General features: G+C 48.6%; 1 protein-coding gene across 2 annotated transcripts; it reads left to right on the plus strand.

Moving 5' to 3' along the window:
* The first annotated feature begins 5,958 nt into the window (after window positions 1-5,958).
* Window positions 5,959-17,621, plus strand: PSMB2 (proteasome 20S subunit beta 2). 2 transcript variants are annotated; one of them, XM_054395322.1, is made up of 6 exons: window positions 5,959-6,089; window positions 6,866-6,988; window positions 7,523-7,593; window positions 14,475-14,637; window positions 16,538-16,587; window positions 17,450-17,621. In XM_054395322.1, exons 1-6 carry the CDS (start codon window positions 5,999-6,001, stop codon window positions 17,555-17,557), a joined length of 606 nt encoding a protein of 201 aa, XP_054251297.1. In that variant the 5' UTR covers window positions 5,959-5,998; the 3' UTR covers window positions 17,558-17,621. The 2 variants fall into 2 exon arrangements, with proteins under 2 accessions (XP_054251297.1, XP_054251298.1); XM_054395323.1 differs by having other exon boundaries at window positions 5,999-6,014.
* Window positions 17,622-18,260: the final 639 nt, after the last annotated feature.

An 18,260-nucleotide genomic window follows, 5' to 3' on the forward strand; every position in this document is an offset into this window, starting at 1 on the left:
CACAAAATCATTTTGGTTGGAAGAGACCTTGAAGATGATCACTGAGTGCAGCTGTTAACCCAGCACTGCCAGGTCACCACCAAACCATGTCCCTCAGCACCACATCTCCATGGCTTTGAAACCCCTTCAGGGATGGGGACTCCACCACTGTCCTGGGCAGCCTGGGCCAGGGCTTGACAACCCTTTGGGGGAAGAAATTGTTCCTCATGTCCAATCTAAACCTGCCCTGAAGGGACTTGGGGACATTTCCCCTTGTCCTACTGCTTCTTCTTCGGAAGAAGTAAGAAGGAGTTTTGCTGGCAGGTGAGGAGGACAAATTCCCTCCTCCCACCTGAGCTTGCAGGGAAGGTGAGCAAAACAAACACATGAAAGAAGCCCTCTGTAGCTTTTGCTAGCTGCAAACTCAGCAAGAGCTGTTCTGCAGTGACCCAGAGGCATCCTGAAGGGGGGACAGAGACAAAAACAGAGTGGCACCAGGAGCTGCCCACCAGCCTGGGCAGGGGAGGACCAATGCAAGGTTCATCCCTGCCCATCCCTAAGGAGAACCTCTTTGGTTATACCATGTTTAGGCCTATAGAAAGTCAGCTCAAGGAGCTCTGAGGAGCCCAGACAGGGAGATTAAGAACAAAGCTCCATGTAAGCCCTGCAGAGTTCATCCTGGGGTTGTGGATCCGAAGGGCACAGCTCAGCAGCTAGAGAGGAGCTCAGTGAATCAAGACATTTCTATTCCTGTCCACTCCACCAACCTGCCCTGTGATCTCCACTAAATCACTTCTCTCTGTGCCTTCATTTCCTGCACCTGAAATAGCAGGAACACCAGGATCCTTTTCTTCTCTGGGAAGCAGGGAGCTCCCAGCAGGAAATCTTGTCTAGGCACTGCAGTGACTGCAGCATTGCCTTTACTAATTCCATGCTGGGACAGATGACAGCAAAGGGCAAACGCCAGACAGACAATCCCCAGGATGAAAAATACCTCCCAAACCATGCATGATGCTGAGCCATGCATCATCCCACAACCTTCTGAGCTGGGGACAGATGCTTCAGGCCAGCACTTCCCAGATTTGGTTGAGCACATGGCAGCAGCAACACACCCAGGAGGACTCAGCATCACTCTTCTGGAAGGGGATCAGCAACTTGGGATCAGCAGATTGGGAGCCTGTAGAGTTTTCCTCCTGCTCTTCCACATTTAGGGCACTGTGCTCCCTCTAAAACATGTTCTGCTGTTCTAACAGGTGGCAGAGGGATGGGTGGCAGTCATCAAGCAGTTGGTCAGCAGGAGAGGAGTTCAGTGGGCAGAGGGATGGGTGGCAGTCATCAAGCAGTTGGTCATCAGGAGAGGAGTTCAGTGGGCAGAGGGCTTGTTCCTGGCCAAGTGACCACAACTGTTTCACAGCTTCTCTGCATGGCAGCTCTTCTGCAGAGCTGTGTCTTTGCCCTCGTGGCCAAGAAGACCAATGGTATTCTGGGGTGTATTAAGAAGAGTGTGGCCAGCAGGTCAAAGGATGCTCTCCTCCCCCTCTACTCTGCCCTGGTGAGGCCACAGCTGGAGCACTGGGCCCAGTTCTAGGCTCCCCAGTTCAAAACAGACAGGGAGCTACTGGGCAGAGTCCAGCAGAGGCTAAAAAAACATGCTGAGTGGCATGGAGCATCTCTGTGAAGGGGAAGGCTGAGAGCCCTGAGGCTGTTTAGCCTGGAGAAGAGCAGCCTCAGAGGGGATCTTTTCAATGCTCAACAAGAGCTAAAGGGTGAAGGGCAAGAGGCTGGGGCCAGACTCATCAGTGGTGGCCAGTGAGTGTGCTGAGCAGCAGCATGAGAAGCACACATGACCCAGAGCCATTGCTCACAGGGCAGCCAGGCAGCTGGCAGGGGGCTGGCAGCAGTGAGCTGGCAGCAGTGAGCAGCCTGCTCAGGTAGAACTGATCTCATTGTGCAAAGGCAAGAGCACCAACTGCAATATGCTATGGGTAATGTGTGAAGATGGGGTGCAAAAAATGGAAGAAAAAGAAATGCTGAAGGGTTTGCAAAGCCAGCTCATGTCCTTGTGGCCTCTTGTTTACCAACTGTTGCAGCAATGGCTTGTCTGCATTTTCTGCCCAGCTCTGAGCTCTCTGCTGGAGCAATCAGTACCCAGTGAAGAGGCTGAGATGTTCTCCTCTGTAAATATCATCCTAAATTAGCAAGCACTGGTCAGTCTGTGTCACTGGAGATGAGCAATTACTGCCAAAGCCAGATCCCCAGCTGGTGTCAGCTCGAGCAGCTCCAGTGGCTGTAAATGGGCTTGGTGGATTTATACTCAGTGCAGAGCTGCCTCTGGGCTGCACTGAGGACTCTTGCTACTCACATTGATTGTTTCACAGGTTTCCCCCACAAGAAACTGCTTGCCTGCTTTGTAGCCTGCCTTTGTAGAGAGAACATGACAGCTCTTCATCCTCAACAGGTTTTCTACCTCTCAGCCATCCCATTTTACCCTTCCTCAACCAGTTTGTCCCTGAGGAGTTTCCTTTGCTGTGTTTATCTTTGCGCTGATGATGATGTGGAGCAGTCCCGGGAGTTAGGGTAAATTCCATACTAAGTTCAAGCTGCTCCCTCCCTTGTGGGTCATCTCTTCTCTTTCAATTCCAGGGCTCCTCACAGGATCAGCCTTCCTTTTTAAGAAGCTACCACACTTGCAGCTAAGGCACACTTGAGATGCTGGAAGCTGTGGTGAGAGGATGGGACAGTGAGCTCCCCACTCTATCACAGCCTCTTGCTGCTTTATACCAGGATGCTTCAGCTCCACAGCTTACCTGGATTGAGTGAGGAAAGATACTCCAAGGACCACAAAAGTAATCCAAGGGCTGGAGCATCCCTCCTGCAGTTCTTGAGAGAGTTGAGGTTGGTCAGCCTGGAGAAGAGAAGGCTCCAGGGGAACCTTCTGGTGGCCTTTCAGTGCTTCAAGGGGCAGATCAGAAAGCTGGGAACAGACTTCTGAGCCCCTGCTGGGAGCTGTGACAGATCAAGGGGTGATGGTTTAAACTAAAAAAGAAGGAAGACATTTTTGATGCTGAGGGTGGTGAGGCTCTGTTCCAGGTTGCCCAGAAAGGTGGGAGATGCCCCATTCCTGTAACCATTCCAGGTCAGGTTGGGCAACCTGCTCTAGTTGCAGATGTCCCTGCTGACTGGAGGGGGGGTAAGACTGGATGACCTTTAGAGGTTCTTTCCAACCCAAACCATTCTATAATTCTATGACCTCAGAGTGTTTAGATACCTCAGGAAACTGATCCTTGTGCATCAGGTTATCTCAGTACATGTAAGAGTTTTACACAGGCTGCTTAGCATCCCTGTGCTCTTCAGAGCTTCTGTCCTTGGAGTAACTCCCAAGGGGCACAATTTCCCTTTACTGGTAGAAACCATTCCCCAAGTTCCCCTAGGCAGGGTTGTCCTGCTGTGTCCTTCTTGATGTCCTGATGTCAGGAGTGCCTCCACCCTGTGAAGAGGAACAGTAGGTGTGCACTGCCTGCTTCCTAAAGAGGGAAATCCAATCTGTCAAGAAAATTCAGTAACAACCTTAACACTGAATTGTACCCTAGGGCCCAATAAAAATCAACAAGGATGGGAGCTGCTGATTTGTGTGTGTGTGTGTTTTAGGTTTTTTTGTTACCCTTCTCTTAAAGTAAAGCCTTCAAGAATACCTGCAAAGCTAGACTGGCTGGGTGTGAGCACACATGGGAAGAGGGGAGAAATGTGTTTCAGACTCCAGATTCTCTGTGGATCCACTGGTGTGGAGCGTGGCCATTGCTAGGTAAAAGCAAACCTCCTGTTTTGATGTATGCACGCAGCACTCAATTTAACAAGTGTGGCCACAGGCAACTGGAAAACAGTCAGAATGGTGAATTTGCTGCTTGTGCTCATCTATACAGTTTCCTGAAGACAGTTTGCTGCTGCTTTTTGGCATGTTCAGTAGTTTTGAAACCACAGAAAGGTTATGCCCAGTTCTCTTCATTTACAGAGGGACTTTCTTGGTTTAGGTGCAGTTGGGTGTTTGCCATGTGCTGTAGATGCAGTTTTATTCCCTGGGGCTAGAGGAGGAGGTGGGTTTAATGCTCTGGTGGCCCCTTTCATCAGTGTGGGGCTGGGGCTTTGTGGAGCTGCACTCTTTGAACATATAGATGGGGCTCAGACAAGGACAGAGCCTAATCAATAAACCAAGTGCCAGCTGGAGTGACTCTGCTTGGTGCCTGCAGCTAGACCACGTCCAGGCAATCAGAGTATTTGTTTTGTTTCTCTCATTATCAATTATCAACATTGTAGCCACATTTGAAAGCTTCTGGGTGCCGCAGAGCCACCTCCAAGACGTTTTTTGCCCTGAGAAATTTAAGTAGATTGAGAATGGGGATGCAGAGAGCAGCATTGCTGATCAGCAGCTGGCAGAACCCATGTCTGGCCAAGCAATGGAACACAGACACCATCCAAGCTCTGTACCTGAGCTCATGGAGGAGCTCTGAAGCCATCAACTGACAGGAAGATCCACAGGGGTATCTGCAGCACACAGACTTTCCCTTGTTGCCTGGTAGGGGCACATCAGTCAGGGAAAAAAATCCTGTCAGGGCTCAATAGAAGAGTCAAGCATTCTGCTCAGGATGGTGTTTGGAGTGGCAGGAGGGACCCCAGGCAGGGCACACACCTCTCATGAGTGGCTGTGGTCCAGGCTGTCACCACAAACCACAGCAGGAGCTGCGGGGAGCCCCACACCATGGCTTGGGGCTCAGCTCCAGATGCAGCTGGCACTGCTGGCTGCTCCTGACACAGAAAGATGGGCAGCAAATCAATCACTCCATCGCTCCTGGAAGGATTTCACTGTCTCTTCACAGTTCAGTTCCTTTTGACTATGTCCTTTTGACACAGATCAGAGGCTGCAGGAGAGCCAATTCTTTATTTCCAAAAGAATTCGTGCCCAAGGAACAGCAGCCATACAAGGAGGGGTTGCAGTCTTTTTCTTTCTTCTTGGATCTCCATGTAAGCAGTCAGAGCTGAGGCAGCCAGGCCAGCTCTGCTGTGTTCCATGGCTGATTTTCATCACTTCATGCAGATTGCCTTAGAATTGTGCTTTTTAACAGCAAACACTGTGTGGTTTGGCTGAGAAGGGCACCAGATTCACAGGATTTTTGTCTCAAACAAAAAACCCAGGACATCTGCTGACAGGAAAGGCCAGTTTGCCCCAAAGTGCCACCACCTCCAGAGCATATGAGGAACCCAAGTTTCTGAAGCTGTGATTGACCTAAGGCATGAGATACTTTCCTGGCCACACACCCAATCCAAATCCAAACCTGTACAGTGACTCCTACCTATATCCTGACACACAGAGATCACACTCCAAACACTGGGACTGCAAGAAGAGCCGTGACAATAAAGAAATCCTTTCAAAATTATTTTTACTAGACAGACTTTGCTCAGAATATATAATCAGAGAACTATATAAACGGAGAAAACGCAGAAAACAGGAAAAAACAGAATGCAGCAAAACACATTTCCACCCTGCCTCCTATTTCTTTTAATATTCTTTTAATTTCTTTTAATATTTCATCTGATAGCCGCCAGTTAGGGGAAAATAAAAGCTCCGTCCCCACAGATGTGGCTGGGTGCCTGCCCTCGGGGTGCAGCAGGGCCCCTCCGGCTCCCCTCCGGACCGACCGAGCCCAGCAACCCAGGCCCGCAGGATGCTGAGAAACCACACAACACCTCCCACCATCGCCCTGCCCCTACCAGCTGCCGATCCCCGGCTCGTTAGGGCCTGTGAGTGGTCAATGGGGGTATAAAAGGAGCGGACCGCTGCTCACCCCGCTCCCCCTCCCGCCTCAGGCCGCCATCATGGCCCCGGGCACCTCCCGCGCCCCACGTGACGCCTGTCGCGGACAGTGACGTCATCAGCGTGCGCCGCGCGTGCGTGGCGGGTGGCGTCGCTCGGCTGTGTCGCTTCGCTGTGTCACGGCGCGGCCCGAGGCTCGCAGCGCTGCCCGCCATGGAGTATCTGATCGGCATCCGCGGCCCCGACTACGTCCTGGTGGCTGCCGACACCGTGGCGGCCTCCAGCATCGTCCAGATGAAGCACGGTGAGAGGCGAGGCCGGCGCTGCCCGGGCAGCCCCGAAGCTGCTCCGCTGGGGCTGAATTGGGGGCGGTCACGCTGCTATCGCTGGGACGGGTCCAGTGGGATAGCCGTGGGGTGCGGTGAGGAGCAAGAGTCACCAGGGATGGGCTCCTTCTGTATGGTTTGGGTGTTCTGAGCCTGAGGAAAGGCTGTTAAACAGGAGGGGGAGTGTAAATGTTGCTGTGTCAGTTCAAGGGTTGTTCCTTGGACCATCTCTGTGAGGAGGAAGGGTTGAGAGGCCTGGGGCTATGGTGGGGAAAAACCTCCACAAATCAGGCAGTTTTTAGAATATTGGCATTTATTGATGGTGGCTTTAATTTGGAACTGGATTTCAAGGGCTGAACAGTGTCAGTGCCTTCCTTGAGCTCAAACCTGCAACTTCTGTGTAGCTGTTGGGTGCTCTTGAAATCATATCGAAGGATTGTGACACTTCATACCTGTCTTGCAGCAGAGATCTTTCAGCAGTGGGTAGTAAACTAAATTCTCCCCACCCCACTGGAGGAGGAGGAGTGCAGGAACATCTCCTTTCCTGAGGGAAACACTTTGTAGGTTTTCACTCTATTTCTCTGGGTTATGTGTTTACCAAGTCGGTGCCACCAGTTGTAAGAAGCTATAAGAAGGTCATAATGTGGTTACCCAAATTTCTTGCTTCTGAAAAGTCCTGATGTGTTATGGTACTGTCAAAATAATTCCTTCTTTCTCATGACCATGACTCTTAATGTTGTTTTTCTTTGCCTAGACCATGACAAAATGTTTAAGATGAGTGAAAAGATCTTACTCCTGTGTGTTGGGGAGGCTGGAGACACTGTACAGTTTGCAGAATACATCCAGAAAAACGTCCAGCTCTACAAAATGAGGAATGGTGAGTGAAGGAGAACAGTTAGTGCTGTGGCTTTGGGTGAAGAGTGGAGTTTAGAGCTGAATTTTGTGGGAATGTGCTGTTCTCAGAGCTGCTCTGGCTTTAAGGATTTCAGCAGAAGTGGCAATAAAGGCAGCATTGAAGGAAAGGAGGGAGGTTGGGTTGTAGCACATAAACCAAGAGGTTTATCCAGAGCCCAGCTAACACATTTGTAACAGATACTACACAATAAGAGGTTTATTGGTAAACCAGTTCTCTGGATGCATCTATTGCCTACCAACTGTTAGCAGCTTTCCTTACACACTGAAAAATTCAGGCTGCATGCTGACAGTAGTTGACTTCTTTAAAGCTCTTTTAATGGTCCGTAGGGAACGGAGCCACCTGGACTTTGAGAGCCCTTTCTGTCCTTGCAGCTTTCAGAATAAACTGGAAATGGATACAAATGGCAGAATGGCTTGTCCTGTTTCAAACTGGGAGTGGAAAGTCAGGAAGGGAGGCCTGGTTATGGATTTGTTACCCAATGCATTCCTTCTCCAGGTTATGAGTTGTCTCCCACTGCAGCTGCAAACTTCACGCGGCGGAACCTTGCTGACTATCTTCGGAGTCGAGTGAGTAATGGGTGAAGGATTTGGGCAATGACTTGCAGGCAAAAATATCCTTTTTTAAAAATACTGGAGTCTGGAAAGGGATGGCAGCTTCTGTCTTGACTGATGAATTCACTTTGAAAGGACTTTATTTTTTTTTTCCCCTTAAAATGCAGCTTGATTTGCTTGTTTTAAACTGATCACTTATCAATAACTGATACAGCTCTAGGCTTAAAATTGCAGCCTTGGGCCCTGTAAACATTTTGTCATAAACACTGCAGACAGCAAAGTGAGTTAAGCCTCTGACACTGAGAGGAAGCTGCCAGTTTTCATGCAAATGCACTGAATCCGTTTAATCTTCTTGGAAAATGATTTAATGGAGCAGAGCTGTTTGATGTGCTTAGCAAAACAAGTGCCTTTTGCAAACAGCAGCATGAGGCTCTCACTAAATACTCTGTCCAAGCTGTTTCCAAGTTATTAAACTGCGAGTCACTGATTTTTCTCAAAGCATGGACAGATGTGGTGGGGCCAATGGACCTGGAGAGATCCAAGATGAGGAAGCATTTCAGTGGTGCTCTTCTCGATGTGCTGTGAAAGAGCAAAGGGTAGGGTGTGACCTTAAACTACATCTGAAAGGCACCTACAGGAAGGCTGGGGAGGAATTGTTTAGAAGGGCTTGTGGTGCTAGGGCAAGGTGCAGTCAGTGGTTTGAAACTGGAGCAGGAGAGATTTAGAATGGATGTAGGAGGAAATTTTGCACAATGAGAGTGGTGAAATACTGGAACAGGTTGCACAGATGTGGTTGAGGCTACATCCCTTGAGACATTCAAGGTCAAACTTGATGTAGCCCTGGGCAGCCTGCTCTAGTTGATGTCCCTGCTGACTGCAGGGGGCTTGGACAAGGTGACCTCTGAGGGTCCCTTCCAACCCAATGCAACCTGTGACTCTGTGTTGAGAATGAAGCTGAACGCATCAGGGGTAGGACATGGCACAAATGATGTTGTTCTATCTGGATTGCACAGGCCTGAAATGGTGTTTCACTGGGGCACATAAATGCCAGTACTGACATCAGAGCTGTGTTGTTGAGTGAGGTGCTTCAAGAACTCATCTACAGGGACAGCCTGAGATCATTGTTCTCATTTCTGACATGGGTAACAGCTGAAGGCAGCAAGTTTTCAAGCTAATGAAGTTAGTCAGTGGAGGATCCTACCTCAGTTTCACAAAACACTGCTCTTCTGGTTGAAATTCTTTACAGTGAGGATGGTGAGACACTGGAACAGGTTGCCCAGGGAGGTTGTGGGTGCCCCCTACTTGGAGGTATTGAAGGCCAGGTTGGATGAAGTCTTGATCAATGTGGTCTAATGGAAGGTGTCCCTGCCCATGGCAGGGGGGTTGGAACTAGGTCATCTTTAAGGTCTTTTCCAACCTAAACCATTTTATGAGTCTATGAAAATTGGTTCAGCCAACTCTGTGGGTGAAGTTTGGTTGGTCAGGTGGAATTTGGAAGGTCTGGGTGTGTTTTGTGGAGCTCTTGACAGTTCTTTTGAGGTCTGTGTGAAAGAAATGCTGCTTCATGCCTGGCCCAGGTGGCTCTTGGCTGGCTGGTGCTAGTGGCTTGTCTCAAGGGCATGTGACCTACACAGATGGTATAGGTGAGGCTGACACTGCCCAGCTCACTTAAAACAGGTTGAAAGGGACCCCAAGGATCCTCTGGTAGAGTGTGTTTCTAGGTGATAGTGGAGCTGGAATGAGCTGGCCCAGCACCCTGTCAAACTGAGTCTTAAAACTGCCCAGCACAGGGGAATCCCCTGCTCCCCTTGGGAGACGATGCCAATGTCTGACTGTTCTCATGAGAAACGTTTTCTTCTGGATTCCAATGGGAATTTCCCCAGCAGTAGCTTGTCCCCCACCACCCCTTGTCTTTCCCATGTGATTTAAGTGCTTCCAGCAGGAGCAGTTTCACAGGCTTTGTGGCGAGCTCGCCCAGCAGGACGTGGCGCTGATGTCTTCCTCTGTACCATGTCCCTTGAGGCCTGATCCTGCCTGTGCCTCCCCTCCTTCCCTGAGCCCACGTGTGCCTGTCTTCCAGCTCACCTGCTCCAGATGGGCAGCACAGTGGGAGGACAGTGGCAGAGGCAGATGTGTTTATTTACCGGAGACAAAATGTTGTGCTGCTGCAGATGGCAGTGCCCTGGGGCACCTGGCGCACTCTGACACGGCTGTCACACTGCACTGAGCTCTCTCCTGTGGGGAGAGCTCTTCCTTTTTTAAAACCCCAGCACTTAATGATTTGTTTGTGGGGTTTAGAATCTGATGACACAAACCTTGCCATCAGAATTGTTTCCCCCTGCTTCCTCCCTGGATTTTGTTAACGTTTTCATCGCAATCTGTGGGGTACCAGAAGGATTAGCAGTGGTGCTCTGGAGCGTTTCAACTGCATCTAGGATTCCTGGAGGCTACTAATTTAATTAGGTGGATGGTAGAAATACAAAATGAAAAGGTAAAAAACATGCCACTGCTTCCTGGTAGGGGCAGGAAAGTAGCAGAGAAGAAGTTTGAGGGAAAAGGATTTCGTTGCTGTGTTGCCACCCTGAAGTGTTTCTGTCTTGGGAGGCAGGAAGGGGAGTGGTGAACAGAAGCAGGGCAGAATCACAAAGTGCTAGGGGTTGGAAGGGACCTCAAAAGATCATCCAGTTCAACCCCCCTGCCAGAGCAGGGTCACCTAGGGCAGGTCACACAGGAACACATCCAGATGGTTTTGAAATGTCTCCATAGAAGGAGACTCCACAACCTCTCTGGGCAGCCTGCTCCAGTGCTGCAGCACCCTCACAATGAAAAAGTTTTCCCTTCTGTTCCTGTAGAACCTCCTCTGCTCCAGCTTGCCCCCAGTGCCCCTTGTCCTGTTATTGGACATCACTGAGCAGAGCCTGGCTCTGTCCTCCTGAGACTGCCCTGCACATCTTTATCAACATGAATGAGGGCAGCCCTCAGGCTCCCCTGCTCCAAGCTAGAGCCCCAGCTCCCTCACCTGTCTTTAGCAAGTAGATGTTCCACTGCCTTCAGCATCTTTGTGGCTTTGTGCTGGACTCTTTAAAGCAATTCTGTGAGGTCCTTCTTGAACTGAGTGACCCAGAACTGGACACAATATTCCTTCACCAGGGCAGAGTAGAGGGAGAGGAGAACCTCTCAACCTACTCTCCACAGCCCTTCTAATACACACTGCTGTATGGAGCTTGTTCTGCACTGGGAACCACCAGCTGGCTTCCTCCCTCTTACCTACTTAATTTCATGTAAGAACCTCATGGCTTGTGCAGTCCAGGTTCCTGATACCATGGGGATGGTTCTTGTGAGGCTGTGCCTTGGGGCTGTTCTTTTGGTGGATCATACCAAGTCTAACAGCACTGGGCTTGTAACTTCAGGCCATCACCTCTCTGCTGTTTGCCTTTAGTGAAGAGTCAACTTGTGGTTTTTCATCACATTTCTCTTTAAAACTTGGGGTTTATGCTCCGGGATAGGCTCTGAGAAGAACCTTTGATTTGCTCTGTAAGGTCCTTTCCAACCCAAACCATCCTGTTATTCTCTGGTGTTACAATTTCCATTTATATGATGCACTTAAGGCCAACCCAGTGCCTGCTTTGGAGCCAGCTGGCACACTCTGGTTCCTCTTCCACTGGTACCTACTCCACCATGACCTGCTGGGTTTAGGATGTTTAACACACAGCTGAGTTCGCATGGTGCTGGGGAATAGGAGCAACCATCCCCTGCCCATCCAGACAGGGTGAGGTTCACTTTGTTGTTGTGATGCTCTGCTTAATTATAGGTGACAGGGCCTGGCCTGAGTCCAGAGGAGGACTGTCAGTTCCTCTCTCCTTGCCCATGCTTGGCAGGATGCTTCCTGACGCCCACCTTTCCCCCTTGCTGTGACTTTGGCTTCTGCCAGATGTCACGCCACCGCTTGTCACCACCCCAACCTCTCATCTTGGAGCTTTTGTGTTCTTCTCACAACTGTAAATCCTGAAGAATTTCACACATCTCTTAATTGCTGGGGTTATTTTAAATCAAAACAGCGTCAAGTGCAAAGCTGCTTGGGATGAGAAATCCTGCCTCTAATGGGGAGGTAAGTTTGGGGGGGGAGGGGAGTGGAAAATAAACCTCATCTCTCCTGGAGTGTCAGTCTTCTGGTAGCCCTTTTGATCACACCACTCTCCTGAAAGGGTCAGAACTTTTGGCATGGGTTTAGTTACAAAAGCCAAGGCTGTCTTTGGAGTGGAGAAAAGGATTGGGATGCACAAGGAACGCCAGTCCCAGCACAGAGATGTTTGTCCTGCTGAGAGGTGCTGGCTGCAAGTTGCATTTGGAGTTGTGGAAGCAGTAACTGGGTGTGTTTGCTCATGTTTGGTACTAAGCACAGTGAAGGAGTGAGTCCAGAAGAGGCCACAAAGATGATCAGAGGGCTGGAGCACCTCTCTTCTAAGGACAGGCTGAGAGGGTTGGGACTGTTCGGCCTGGAGAAGAGAAGGCTCTGGGGAGCCCTTAAAGCAGCCTTACAGTACCTGAAGGGGGCTACAAGAAATCTGGGAAGGGACTTATTCTAAGGGCTTGTAGTGATAGGATGAGAGGGAATGGATTCAAGCTTGAGGAGGGGAGATTGAGACTGGAGATTGGGAAGAAATTCTTTCCACTGAGAGTTGGGAGGCATGGGAGCAGGCTGTCCAGGGAGGTTGTGGATATTCCTTCCCTGGAGGTGTTCAAGGCCAGGTTGGATGAGGCCTTGAGCAACCTGGGTTAGTGGAATTATGTCCCTGCCCATAGCAGTGGGGTTGGAATTGGATGATCTTCAAGATCCTTTCCAACCCAAACCATTCCATGAATCATTAGCAGGAGGCCTTGCAGCTGAAGAAGAGCTCAGCTTTGTTCAAGTCTGCAGAACACCATTTATTTATGGTTGACTATCTCCCATGTGCCAGTGTTGGTAACTCAGTCACACAGCAATTTGAGTGATCTTGTGTCATGGCTCTTAAGTATCAACTTGTGTGATGTTTCAGAACAAATAAATGATGAAATCCAGAGTAATTAAAAGGAATGCAGCTGCATGGTGAGTTGTTTCCAAAGATTCCTGATTGCTTTGAAGATTAAATCACAGCATTTACAGTGATATGTTTGATACAGAACCTGGAGCCTGCTTTCTTCTTTCTTACTGTGTGGTGAAAGTAGAAATATAATATCTTCTGATATAATTTTTTTTTGAGTGCAAATTCACTCTTCTTGGTATCAAAATGAACTCTTTCTTATGATAAAGTTAATGTTTTGGCCTTAGGGTAAAATTGTGTCTGCTTGTTCTAGTCCATTGTTGGGTGCATCTTTCTTATTTGTGTGGCTTTAGATTTTTTTTTTCCAGCATTTTAAGAGCTGTCCTGTTAGTCTGATTAATAAGAAACAAAATCTGCAACTACTGGAAGTATAGAAAAGATGTTTTGGCAAAAATACCTAATTCCAATGTGTTCTTCTGAGCCTGCATTTAAAAATGGAATCATAGAATGGCTTAGGTTGGAAGGGACCTCAGAATTCATCTGCTCCAACCTTCCTGCCTCTGATTTAGACTTGATTGCTCAGGGCCCTATCCAACCTGCCCTTGAACACCTCTAGGGAGAAGGCATCCACAACCTCCCTGGGCAGCCTATTCCAGAGTCTCACCACTCTTATACTGAACAACTTTTTTCCTAAGATCCCTGCTTCTCCTCATCTGGAAGAGATTCTTTGCAGTGAGGGTGATGAGACATGGGAACAGGTTGCCCAGGGAGGCTGTGGATGCCCCTTCCCTGGAGGTGTTCAAGGCCAGGCTGGAGGAGTCCTTGAGCAACCTGGGCTAGTGGAAGGTGTCCCTGCCCATGGCAGGGGATTGGAACTGGATGATCTTCAAGGTCCCTTCCAACCCAAACCATTCTGTGAATCCATGAATCTTCACTCACTTGCCCAAGTCAGCCCTAATAGTAGAGATTAAACTTGGTGCATGCAGTAAAAACCTTAGCTGCCAGTTAACAAGGCAGTGTAACACTAACTGTGCTGTGTAGGCTCCCAAATGTGCTAAAATGGTCTGTGGTTAGGAGTGTGACTGAGAAAAGAGCAGGCTGAATTAACAGAGGACTTCTTGTGGACTGCAAAATGTTCACGTTGTGCTGACATGCTGACAGGAAAAATCCACGAGTTTTATGCTCAGATGAAAGACCCTGGTGTGAAAACATAATTAAATTTTTTTTTTCTTAGCTTTCAGTGTGCTGTGAAAGCTTTGAAGAGTGCCCAAGCTTTCAGGAGGATCAGAGTTTGATGGCTTTATTTGCTTACACCTTCTGTGGTATCCAAAGACCTGATGGTTTCTTAGCTTGAGCCCCGTGGTCTCCTGCAGGCAGTACTGGTGTAGTTGTAGTAGCATTTTATGGCCAGGAGCTGTGAAACCAACTGTGCTGCTGTTCTGTAGCTGCATGGGGTTGCTGAAAGTGTCTGCAGCTTTCTGTGCTCCTGCTCTCCCTGTTTGAGGCTTTATTCCTTTGGGTTGCTAGGTAGATTCCAGCCTGGCTTTGGATGCAGGCCAGATGTGCACTGCCAGAGAAATCACAGCCAGGCTGGGGCTGGTTTATTTTTATTGTCACATCTGTAATTCCACTGCATCCATGGAGTGAGTGCTTCCATTGGTGGAGGTGGCACTTAATCACTCTTGGACACCTTCACTCTCTGGAGGTGTTCAAGGCCAGGCTGGATGAGGCCTTGAGCACCCTGGGCTGGTGGGAGGTGTCCCTGCCCATGGCAGGGGCTTGGAACTGGCTGAGCTTTAAGGTCCCTTCCAAGCCAAACCATTGGGTGATTCAGGTGTGGCTGCTGTAAATAAAACAACCCCTTCCTGTTTGCAGACCCCTTACCATGTCAACCTCCTCCTGGCTGGCTATGATGACCATGAAGGCCCTGCCCTGTACTACATGGATTACCTGGCAGCTCTGGCTAAGGTCCCCTTTGCAGCACATGGCTATGGTGCTTTCCTTACCCTCAGCATCCTCGACCGCTACTACAAGCCAGGTGAGTTGAGTCTGTGAGGAACAAAATTCTCCTGTTGCCAATTAATAAATTAAAGGCCATGAAGAAGATCAGAGGGTCGGAGCACCTCTCTTGTAGGGACAGGCTGAGGGAGTTGGAGCTGTTCAGCCTGGAGAAGAGAAGGCTCTGGGGGAACTGTAGAGCAGTCTTCCAGTACCTGAAGGGGGCTACAAGAAAGCTGGGAGGGGGGGACTTTTGACCAGGGTTTGTAGTGATAGGATGAGAGGGAATGGATTGAAGCTTGAGGAGGGCAGATTTAGACTGGAGATTGGGAAGAAATTCTTTCCAGTGATGGTGGGGAGGCACTGGAGCAGGTTGCCCAGGGAGGTTGTGGATGCCCCAACTCTAGAGGTGTTCAAAGCCAGATTGAGTGAGGCCTGCCCCCTCCAACCCAAACCTCCTAAGAATCTATCAATCTGTGAACTCAGACTGACATCTGCTGAGTCAGATGGTCCTGCATGAATGCTGTGATGCTATAGAGTGGAATTTGAGTTTTTATTAGAATCACTGTAACTATAAAGATTGCCTGCTGGCTTTGCTGACATGGTAACGTGAAACTAGACTGCTCCTTGAAGTGTTTTCCTGTTTGAAGCATAACAGACTTGAAGTGAAGGAAGTTTCAATTTATTCTACAACGTGCCCTAGCCTTTCCTGGCCCATTAGCTGCCAGTAGGCTGTTCCTAATAAACAGTATTTTGATAACTTTATCTTCTCCTTGCTGCTCTGCTGGCCATGACACATGCACTTGCCCACAGTATCAAACTTGAGAGGGCAGCCCCAGCTCCTGTTGCTCCATACCTTGTGTGATAAGACATACAAGTGAGAAGATGTTCCTAGCAAGATTACTTTCAGTGTTCTCATCCAGTGGTGGGTGAGGATGGGCTGGTTTGCTTTGCAGCTTTTTAGTGCATGTGGGAGCAGTTGATCATAATTCTTGTACCTGTCTGTGCCTGTCTAAAGTTTTAAATTTAGAGTCATAATCCAGATCTAGTGCTGCCAAGGGATAAACATGGCCCCAGCCCTGCTTTACAGATGAGGAAATGTGGAAAGCTTGGAATATTGTTACACGGAATCCCAGCAGGATGGGGTGGGAAGGGACCCCTGGGGATCCTAGTCCAACCCCACTGCTAAAGCAGGGGCACCCACAGCAGCTTGCCCAGAGTCACAGTGGCCAGGTGGGTTTGGAATCTCTCCAGAGGAGACTCCACAACCTCTCTGGGCAGCCTGCTCCAGGGCTCCAGCACCCTCGTGGGGAAGAATTTCTCCCTAAAGTCTCATCCAAATTGAGCTGCTTCTAGGTTGAAGCTGCTAGTCCTCATCCTGTCACTACATGGCTTTGTAAAAAGTCCCTCTTGACACCATGCCTCATGAAAAGAGCAAAGCAGCCAGCTGCAGCCCGTTGCACTGGCTGCCAGCCCTGTGGAGCGCCGGATTGGATCCTGATGGGAGAAGAGCAGGGCCATCCCACACGTGCCTTTCCCATTATTAAAGCTAATACCCAGCAGGGAAGGCAGCACTAAAACCCATCTCCACCTCCTGTCACTGACTTGCAGCCGGCTGTGGACAGATGGAGCTGATTTAAAGCTGTAATAAACTGGAGGAGAGGGAGAGAGGGCTGGAGTTGTCCAAAGCCCGGTCCCTGGCCATGGGAGGCAGAATTCCGTCATGCTTCCCGTTCCGTGGAACAAATCGATTCTCAATGGCTTGTTGCAGTGTGAGTGCTTCAGTGCAGGGCGTCCTCAGGACATCTGGAAAGTGTTTGCTTGGGAGCTGGGAAGGAGGTTTTGGTGCTCAGCTGAAAAGTTGTTTAAATTTAATAAAAGTTTCTGCTGAGAGAGATGGCCTCTAATGAAAGCAATCTGTGGATGTTTTCCTCTTTCAGGTATCACACGTGAGGAAGCCGTGGAGCTGCTAAAGAAATGTCTAGAGGAGGTGAGTTGCCAAAGTTGAGGCCCTTAAGATCTTGAGAAAGGAAGAGCTGTTTGCATTCTTTTGCTGATGTTTTTCCTCTTCCTTTTGTCGCCTCTTTTTGCTTCCTTTGCCAGAAGGGCTAATAAATGCACATTGACCAGATGTGGACCAGCTACTGAGGAAAAGGATTTGTGGGCACTTGTGTTGCCTTAGCATGGTTCATGTCCTCCAGAACATAAACTTGAAGCTTAATTGCTTTGCTTTACCTCTTCCATGCTTAGCATAATATTGATACAGACAGTCTCTGACTTTTCTCCTTTCATGTTTCTTCTGAGTATGATCTGAGCATCCTCCTGTTACTTGTGTTCCACTTCACCAGTCTGTGCTTCTAAGCCTGCTTCCAGCCTGTGAAGTGGTAGCTGAGGTAAAGATTTGACCTTAAAGTGCATGATCAGCTTTAGTCTAAACAGAACCTCTCAGACTCCAAGGCTTTTATCACAGGGAAATATTCTTTATCCTTGTCTTTAAGAGACTGGATTGAATGTAACTGGGAAGAAACATCAGGAAGACTCCAAAAAGGTTCTGTTTGAAGTATGTGTTTGATATCTTGTGCCCCAAGTTGTAGCCCACTCCAATCATCCTGCTGAAGCATCTCCCTTGTTAACAGGCTCAGGTGTCTGGCTTGGCTAACACAACCAGGGGACAAACTCACACTCATTGATTCCTCAGCAGTCAAAAGTCCACTCGAGCTGCTAAGATTTCAGGTCACGAGAACCAGGATGGAAATGGCTGATGTAGAGCAGCGTAGCCCTTGAATCATGCTCCTGTCTGTGCTGTGAACAAACCTAATCTCTTTTGTCTGTCTTTGTCTTTTGTTGAACAGCTTCAGAAACGCTTCATCCTCAATCTGGCTTCTTTCAATGCCCGGTTCATTGACAAAGATGGCATCCATGAAGTGGAAAACATACCCCTTGCAAAAGCAACATCCTAACCCCTGAGATCCTTTCTTCAGCACTCTTCTCTTTTTATTCATTTTTGTTTGGTGGTGGTTTAGGTTGTGGGTTTTTTTTTTTTTTTCCTATTCATTGGAAGCACACAAGTCATGTGCTGTGCTGGGAGCCGAAATAAAGATTGACATTTATACAGCCAGTTTTTATCTTTTGATTCCACTCATCCTTCCTGAGTCTTTCAGTGAAACTTTTGATTCATGGGGGGCACATTCAGGTTCCTTAGCTTGCTTTCCTCTTCTGAGATTTTTGCTTCCCTCCAAGTTTTCTTGTGTGGGGCTGTATTTTCTACATGAATTATCCTCTCCTCCACTCAAAGCTCAACAAACACCAGGCAAGTGTTTCATGCTAAACATTCAGCAGCTACTTGATTTTTTTCCAAAGCTGTTTGTTTCCTAAAACAGTAACAGTCAGGTTTTCAAAGCTTTAGTTTGCTTTGGTTAGACTTTTGTTTCAATCTAATCCAAGTGAAAGATGAAAGCAAAGATTTTTTTTTCAAGTAGGTTTTAAAATGCTGGTGTCACTTAACTCACCTGGCCATGGGTCTGTTGGGAGAAGAAATTCTGCTGGCACAGTGGGTTCATAGGTAAGTGTTTATAAATTCATCTTGTGACACCCCACCTCAAATACTGTGCCCAGTTCTCAGTCTTAAAGACCAAGTGTTTCCATCTTACTGGGCAGTGAGAG

The sequence above is a fragment of the Indicator indicator genome, chromosome 33 (assembly GCF_027791375.1).
Source record: "Indicator indicator isolate 239-I01 chromosome 33, UM_Iind_1.1, whole genome shotgun sequence".
In the NCBI taxonomy this organism is placed as follows: Eukaryota; Metazoa; Chordata; class Aves; order Piciformes; family Indicatoridae; genus Indicator; species Indicator indicator.